Source organism: Arachis duranensis, chromosome 4, assembly GCF_000817695.3.
Source record: "Arachis duranensis cultivar V14167 chromosome 4, aradu.V14167.gnm2.J7QH, whole genome shotgun sequence".
NCBI classification, from domain to species: Eukaryota; Viridiplantae; Streptophyta; class Magnoliopsida; order Fabales; family Fabaceae; genus Arachis; species Arachis duranensis.
Window position 1 is genome coordinate 28987927 of NC_029775.3, and position 9345 is coordinate 28997271.

The window sequence follows — 9345 nt, forward strand, 5'->3', positions numbered from 1 at the left end:
TTTTTAGAACAAAAAATTTCTATCTTTATATAATAAAGTATGTGATAATCTTCTTTTATATATATATATATATTAGGGGTGGTAAAACGGGTCGAATCCGTTAGGCCGATCCATCGAACCGCTAAAAAGAGTGGGTCGGGTTAGAATTTGAGACTTGTCAAATTAAAAAAATTCGTCAAATTATGTCTATATGTTTCAATTATGTGACTTTATTTGTTTTATTTTATAATTTCGTATATATGTTCAAATTATGTGACTTATTTTCTAAAATAAAGATGGTTCTATTGATAAATATTATTTTAAACAATTTTATTGAAGTTAAAATTTTAAAAAAAGATAGTAAAAAAATTATATTATAATTTGACTATTTTTTATTTGTATTTAATTATTTAATTATTATTTTTTTGTTAATTTTAATTAATTTTATTTTTAAAAAAAAAAACAAAGTCAAATGGTTAGTATTTTGTACCCACTTTAGTTGGCGGGACGAGGCGACCCGCATTGCCACCCCTAATATATACTATCAATAAAAATAATTTTAAATATAATAATCCAATTATTTGTCAACTAATATAAAATAAAATTTTAATTATTTTATATTTTTATGTTAGTTATAGTTTAAAATATTATTTTAATATAATTATTTAATATTATAAAAAAAATTGTATAATAATTAATTTTAATAAATAAAAAATTTTGTTGCCGTTTAAAGTATTGTGTATTAAAATATTGTCATTTAAAGCATTTATTTATGTAATAAGATATTCTATATTTATTAGAGTCCATCAATGCTCTTTTTTTATATTAGCCTTTGATTTTTATCTAACAAGATCTAATGGCCTATATAAATATGACTCATTCAATAAACATATAATTGTTGGACTCGTTTTAGACATACCTATATTATACATCTAGTTTGTCTTTCATAACTCTACTTTGTTATGTTTTCTCTAAAGAAGAATGATGTATCCTTATGATTTACTTTTTTAGTTATCATGTTAACTCCTAAATAAAGTAAAATATTTAATTTAGCATACATAAGCGTTTCACATATAATTATCGACTAATGATGAAGTTCAATTCACGTCAAGAGAGATGTTACATATCATTTTATAACTAAAACTATATACATAATTAACTGAAATTTCATTTGATTACTGTGTTTGCTTTTCATTGTTTTGACATACCACTAGAATAAAATTGGCAATCACTTATATGTCATCAATTTCTAAAGTTGTTGTTTCACGTTATTTCTGGTAATTTTAATAAGGTGTCGAATTAAACTTGTATCAAGATCTCAATTTGAAGAGTAGATATGACTCCTCTAAAAAAGAGTATATTTGATTCAAAAATTACTTAACGTTTGTGTCAAAACAAACTGCATCAAAATACTGGTGACAAATTGTAGCAAATAAAAAGAAGTACGTAAAATAAATGAAAGTTTTAAATAAATGAAAGAATAAAATTGAAATTAAAAGAAAGAAAAATAACAATAAACATTGAAAGCTAAGAAATGAAAAGAAACGAATTAAAACGAAAAAAGAAAATAAAAGAAAATAAAAGAAAATAAAAATGGACTCCTAAAACTCACATGCACTTGCATTTCATGATGTTTCGTTGCATCGTTGGGATTAGGAATTTTTGCAGAGTTTGGTGTGATAATAAAGTGTTTTTGATTGAAGTCTCCGAACTCTTCTAAACTTCTCTTATTTACAGACCACCAGGAATGGAGTGTAAAATACTACTCTCTTGACACGATCTAACTTCCCCTTTTTTCTCAGATTTTCACAACCCACGATCTTACCTTGACTGCGAAGGACCTTGCCCTCCAAGGTAGACACTCCATGTCTTTACTTTTACCTTGGTTTTTAAGTCCCACGTTCGCCCCACGTTCGCCCTTCAGCTTGCTCCCCAAAATTTGCACCAATATTCTCAACTCAGCTTGAAGGTCAAGTAAAAGTCTTAATGTTCAAGAAAAAACAGTAACTTTTTAAACCTGTTTTTCATGTGTTAAAAATCTTCACTTTTGACACTCTTGCATCATCTTTCTTTAACTTCGACTTGCTCATATCTACATCTGTTACTACTTCTAACTAATTCTTCAGATCGACATAATCTGTAGTAGTCGAAACTCATCCTAGTTGAGGAATCCAGTTTTTAACACCAACAGTTGTTAAACAGGCTGTTGAATCAAATCATTATGTTAGCATGGCAAAATATTTCCTAAATGTCTAAATAAAATCATGTATTCTTACTTTATTTCGCTAATCTTTTGACTTCAGCAACACTCCATTTGGAAATTTTTTACTCCTCTAAAAACTGTTTGTTCGTGAGAAAAATCAATAGTCTTAGACCAAATAATTAGTTATCCATATGTTTGTATCTTGTTAGGCTGCACCTTTTGAGTGTGATCTTTCTCAAGATCCTGCATTATCGCGGGATGCTTGTGCATCAGACTACCTTTTTTCTATGCTTGTATCTTGTTAAATCCAAAACAGTTAATATTCTCATCAGCTATAAAATATAATGCATTTTAGAAGAGCCAAATCCCTCGTTTAGATATATGCTGAGCCAATGCAATTACTCCAGTGGTAGATGCTGTATTCCCAACTATATTCTAAGTCCCAATTTCCCTTAATTATGAATTGCAGCAAGCAAGCAATTGTGAGAGGAAGGGAAACATGTGTGAAGAAGACATTTCACAAAGCAGCTTCTCAAGAAAGCACTTGAGAATGAGAACAGTAGCAAAACTTTATATCTTGAGTCTCTCCGCCTTTTACACTTGCTTCCTTTACAGTTTACAACCTATATATTCAATATCACATATGAATAAATCTTAAAGGACATACCTTATTTCTCCACAAGTTACAAAGAATATTACAAACATAGCTTTGAGACCAAATTAAGCTATCTTGAGTATCCATTGGCCAGAACAGGGATCCTCACCTTGTGACCTCTGCTCCCTTTCATCAAAACCTCACCAAAGCTATAGGTTCCGGTCACTGACCGAACCGTTAGTGTCACGGTAAACTTACGCGATGCGCCTGGTCTGATGGTCATTGCTGGAGGATTGACTTCAATGGCAACTGCAGGGTCCATTCTAGCTGTATTCACATATGTTTCTTCTTCCCCTGCAACATTTGTGACGGTTCGGGTGACAACTCGAGTTCTTACTAGATGGGAAACTGTAACGGAAGGACTGTTTAGATTTGCTGGGTTGCCCATTGTGTTGTTGCATGGTGTGTTTGTATAATTCTTTATCTCATGAATGTCGATGCCGGGTGTTGTGCACAAGAACCCTAGATAATCATTGTATCCTGCAAAATTAATTAATTGGTTTTATTATTCATTTATCTTTAGGTTTTCACTTCATGATATAATATTCAAAATCATTTAGGGAAGACTCACATTATTTAAATAAATTACTTTATTGGATTTTAGCAAGTTAAAAGCAAGTGAAGACAATAGGAAACAGAAGATCCACATCTAGTCAAGATATTTTTAAGAACTGATTTGAAAGGGGTATGCAGAATACCCTTTATTTTATTACTTTGATGAAGATTTACCATTTCCATTCTAGTTGTCATGATAATGACTTTATTTTATTTTGGACAAGATTCCATTCTGATAAATTTCAAATTTGTTTTGCAAAACATATTAAGCATCCCAAACTGGCACTGCAATGTCCCGGCCCCAATGCCAGTTTCTTGTTTATCATTCTTATTCTTTCTGGCTAACTCTTCAAATCAGATTCATCAAAATTTAGTTCAAATAAATTCTTGAATTTTACTTACCTTGATTCTCATATCTATGTAAATTTATGTTTCAGAACATTATCGACAAGACTAAAATATAGAAAGAAAAAAAATAAAGGTTATCTAAGAGGGAAGAAGTAATAAACCTGCATCAAAGATTAGTCCAGGGTCCAAAGCATCTCTTGGATTAACATGTCCACTCCCATAATCAAAAGGAGTAGCTTTTACTAGCTTCATCGCCTGTGTTTCAGAATATTGCTGTGCTAGAATAGGATTTCCTGCTCTGTCTAGAGTTGTTGATGTCGTCATCAAGGCTGATTTGATTGCGGCAGGGCTCCAATGTGGATGTTTCTGCTTTATGAGAGCCGCAATGCCAGCTATATGTGGAGCAGCCATGCTAGTTCCAGATATCATGGCAAATCCCTCTCCTAATTAAATAAAAATCACTTAACATAAATCAAATCCTATAGCATATTGATATCTTTGCTACAATGTTTTTCTTCCACCCTCCTCAATCATGCAGTGTTTCAATAATACTATAAAACTACAGAAGCGCACCCCATTTTCCAACGATTATATCAGAGTAAGGGCCCATTTTGTTAGCCTAATTTAGATTCTAAGCAGACTATAATCAGAAGTTTACTGGGACATTTATTTAAAAGGTAAAGAAGTGACAATTTGTCTAAATTAATCTATTGCCAGCTATGCGGTTAGAAAGGACGATAGAATCATACCTCAGGTGATTCGATTTAGAGTGTGTAAGATGTATAGATGAAAGTAAGAATAGGCCAAATAGATAGAGGAAGAACAAGACCAAAAAGGATAAACAAAACCATTGAAAAGGGTTTAAACTCAAGTTCAATGGTCTGTCTAGACATTTGACAGGGCATATCATCTTTTGATCGATGTAATTAACACTGTCTAGTGGAAAAATTGTTGTTGCTATTATTGTAATCTTAGAACAAAAATAAAACATGAAACTTCAAAATCAATTATTAGAGGAATTTCAGCCTATTAAGGTCATGCGCATGTTCTTGTTTCTGCGACTAGGCTGTCCTATGTCAGTTGGTATGAAATGTTGCTGTAATCGATGAATTTCCCGGATTATTAACATGGACAAAATAAGAAGAAATCATGTTTGCCCCATCAATCAACTCAGCTAGCCCTATGGTGCAGTTCGAATGTTTATATATAGGCTGAAATTTCAAGATATCGGCTACTATGGGGACAACAACTTAATCAAATTCAAACCATTACTTACCCATATAATTTGGTTCATCAGTTCCATTTAGAGACCAAGCACCCCAAATTAATGATCCCGGTGCCAATATATCTGGCTTGAGAAGATCTGCCTCTTGGAAATTAAAGTCCTTTATATTTGGTCCTCTTGCAGAGAATAAAGCCACCTGTGGTGCAGACTTATGAAGAATAGGCATCAAACCATCCCCAATTTTTCCAATACCTTTGAAACTCTTCACCCTTCCAGTCCAGTCTCTTGGAGTGGAGATTTTATAATAATCTATTAGTTCCTGAAAATGATGATTTCAAATACAAAATGATATTATAAATATCACATACTTCGCCATCATTAAGAAAAATGCTAGAAGCATATAAAATAAGTATTAGAAAACAATAATAGCAAAGTGCCTGATTGTGGAATAACTTAAACAGATGGAGAAGGGCAGCAGTCATATATTTGGTCCGCCCCAAAATAAATATATAAGCAAAGACAAGTCAAGTACCTTTGACTTGCTGACATCTGCGAGAACCAACTACAAAGTTGAAAGAATAACCACAAAGAAGAATGTTCCCCTTTATCAAGTTCTTGTTTAGAAGTTCAGGTCTCTGGCAATCCGTGGGATTGTACTTCATAACTGACGAGTCTAGCACAACATCATTCGCAGCAACCAATGTGTATGATTGGTTAAAATGTGTAGAAGCTGTCCAAAGCCGTGCCAAAGAATGGAGACAACCATAAATATACTTCGCACATAAGCATGGAATTACAGAAGAATAGTGATAACCAAACAAAACAAAGCTATTGGCCAATTTCACTACTGAGTATATTTTTTCATTATTACTAATATTAAAATCATCCTACTATTCTTTCTTTTGAGAAAAAGGAAATAAGTAGATAAAGAGAATAGAATGATATTGGCATTCTCCGCTAGCTACTGGCACCAGCATCAACGAGGAAAAAGCAGTACCAAAACTCTCTAATGATCAGAAAAGTAAAACACTTAAGCTGGTAAAATGATTTTTACATTTTTCCAACTATTGTACAGAAACACACTGTAGCCTATTCCAATCCTTAGTCCCAAGGAGATCTTTACCTACCCTATAAATAATTGATGTTATCCATGGAAGAAAAGTATATGCATGTTTTCTCATTCTTTGCTGTTTTCATTTGTAGCACTCAAAAGAGCAATGTTGATATAATCAATAAAAATGAGTCATAACTGAAAAGAGACTTATTCTACACGAGAGTTCTCTTTCTGTTTACATTCTCCTTCTAATAGTTACAACCCAATAAATGTAGTGGGAAGTTGGAAAGCTTACGTGATAGACCAATTCCAGCCAAGATTTTACCATCTCCAAGAGTCAGATGATTTTTATATCTACGATCATCAATTGCTGCAGCTACGGATGCTATCCATGGACTATACGAAACTAAAGTCTTAGGAAAGGGGCCACCGTTTCCGGCAGCCTGTGCAACAAAGACACCAGCTTTCACAGCTCCAAGAAGTGTAGCATCAAATGGGTTTAAATAAGTGGTTTTGGTGGTTGCTGGAGGACTGTTGGGTCCAACAGAAAGGCTGAGTATATCCACCCCATCATGTACAGCCTGTATACTCTCAAATTTAAACAGTTAGACATGTTGGGCTGAAACACTATCTCTTAAAAAGTAAAGACTGCATAACAGATTTCATCTAATGTCAAACTTGAATGTTGAATTTAGAGTAACTTAAAAAAGAAGAAAACTTCTTAAAATCATCTCCTCTTGAGCAATCCAGTGTAATGGCTAGGAATTTTTAAAAGAGAATGTAACGTAACACTATTTTCCACCCTCAGTTAATGAACCAAGAGAACTCAAAAATCTTGGGAAAACATATATTCTGCTGAACAATTGAACATTCGGAGATGAAAGATTGAGAAAAGTATTATAATTATAGGTGTATACCTGATCAATTGCAGCAACTACATCTGCAATGAAACCTCCAAAGAGTCTATAGAGTGCTTTGTACACAGCAATCCTGAAGACAAACACAACAGATGTCTAACTCTAATGCAACAAAAAGGATTACATTTCCCAGTTTCATAAACAATTCATCTAGGGAATTATCGTTCCTCACCTGGCACGAGGAGCCATTCCACTTGCTTTCCCAAATTCATGTCCATGCATCCTCACAGGAATTCCATTTCTTCCAGCCGCAATAGAGGCAGTATGACTGCGAAATGAAGATGCAAAGAGGATCAAGGAATTGTTCAATGAAAATCGTTTACCAACTAAGAAGATAAGGTTAAGTACAACTGCCAATACTATCCACTTCAAATGTTTTAAAGACAGAAGAACTGGAATTGTATACTCTTTGCAAACTGGAAAGGTTAAGGTTATATTTCAATTTCAGCTCCACATCAGTTTCAAGTTATAAGGATGCATCCCATTCTCAACCTTGAGTAGATGTTCCAGAAATCCCACGAAAATTCATGATAGGATTTCCATTTTGAGCTACACTGACCAATTAATCTATTAGATAGCAATATTTACTCCATGTAGAAACAAAAACAAAGAGATAAACACCGGTTGCTTTAATTCTGAGCGAAGGACTCATCATAGTATAACAGGAGAGGGAATCAGAGCTTCAAAGTAAGATGGTAATGAAAAGTAAAATAGGGTCTCTTACCTTCCATGCCCATCTCCGTCCAAAGGAGAAGCAAAATCAACTATAGGGTTAAATGCCCCAGCAGCTATTGCAGCTTGAGCAAAATGCTGTGCTCCTATAATCTTCCCATTACAGAAACTTCTCTTAGTCTCCGGGTCAACTTCACATTTTCCTCTATACGTTGGAAGTGGCCCATATGGTTCAGTATTATAAGTGACAAAGCTGGGATGGTGAGGATATATCCCAGAGTCCACAAATCCGATCACTATGTTTTCTCCGGCTCGATCATAGCCACCTCCTGTCGGCCACACTCCAGTTGGAAGCCCCAAAAATTGTGGGGTATGTGTTGTAAGTCTCTTCACTTTCCAGTCCCTCACAACAGATTTAACACCAGGAGCATGTCTAAGAGTTTCTGCCTACTAATATAAGAGCAGAACACAAGGAAATTAGTGTGCAGAAATGAGTTTTGAAAAGAAAAAACTGTTGTTTACTACCAATTAAAGAATACTAGAAAGATCATAAAGACATCACCTGCTCTGGGGAAAGATGCACAGCAAACCCATTTATAAGATGTCGATAGCTATAGAGTTTTGTGTACGTCCCAGTATCAAACAACATTTCAAGTAGCATATCATGTCTTTTCTCAAGGTGGCGTGCATAAGAAGTGACCAATTCACTGCAAGAAGTTCAAAATAGTACAGAAAGCGGATAAATTAGCATCGCAGAAATCAGTATCCATTTCTTGATCCAGCAAACATTTAGCATTTACTTATGCACATCACAAACTATAGTAAATATCTCCAATAAAAGAGTTATGGTGAAGTTACCCTATATTAGAAAATAAAAATGTAAATATCTCCAATATTTATGTTAACTTAGGCTTGGAAGAACAACTTATATAAGAAATTATTGCCAATACTTCATTATTCTAAAGTCTTAACCTCTTATAACCATTACATTCTTTGTTTCCAGAGTGCATAAATTCATTCATGCAGAATTAGTCCAATTACAATCTTGAACGAAAACAAAGTTTTTCCAACCATTTAGATAAGCTTTGTTGATTGAATTGTTGTGCTTATTAAGAAACATAAAAAACTGGAGAATATATTCAAATGCAAGTACCTTGTGGTATCGATCTTCTCATCAGATTCCACAGCAGTAGCTTCAAACCCATCGATACCGCCGGTGTAACTTATGATAGGCTCACCTTCAACGGTTACTATATAAACCTCTGCCTTCCCAGGTTCAAGAATATTAGCCAATATAATTATTATAAATATACACCAAAACTCCACCAACCTCATTTTTCAAATTATTGGAGTTCCCAAGTTGAATAGTTTAAGCTTGAGATCTGTTTCATTGTACATCAGTGCATTAGACAAAATAATTAGAAGTATAAAATAGCAAAGAAAAGAGAATAATCAAAGCCAAACTGAGTAATTAACAACAACAATAACATTGATACCAAGTCAAGACAGTAAATTACTAATTTTTAGAAATAGAATGTGTTAGTTTATATATACAAATAAAAATGTTTTCATAAACTAATATTCCTGACACTGATAGCAGATTAACATAAAATAAACCAAGAGTTCCTAAAATATTCTTGAAATAAATATTTATTCAGCAGAGAATGTGACAAAAATATTGAGAGAGAGAGAGAGAGAGAGAGAGAGAGAGAGAGAGAGAGAGGAAGAACAAAAAAA

The 9345-nt window shown here is 33.5% G+C and overlaps 1 protein-coding gene across 1 annotated transcript in view; it reads right to left on the bottom strand.

Annotated features, from left to right (window-relative positions):
• Positions 1 to 2697: 2697 nt before the first annotated feature.
• Positions 2698 to 9345, bottom strand: part of LOC107483928 (subtilisin-like protease SBT2.6) — a 7225-nt gene continuing 577 nt past the window's right edge. The window contains 10 exon segments of the mRNA XM_021140314.2: positions 2698 to 3317; positions 3902 to 4183; positions 5017 to 5284; positions 5403 to 5695; positions 6315 to 6600; positions 6937 to 7009; positions 7109 to 7204; positions 7661 to 8055; positions 8171 to 8315; positions 8762 to 8990. Coding sequence (XP_020995973.1) covers positions 2908 to 3317; positions 3902 to 4183; positions 5017 to 5284; positions 5403 to 5695; positions 6315 to 6600; positions 6937 to 7009; positions 7109 to 7204; positions 7661 to 8055; positions 8171 to 8315; positions 8762 to 8943 — 2430 coding nt within the window. The 5' untranslated portion in view covers positions 8944 to 8990 and the 3' untranslated portion in view covers positions 2698 to 2907.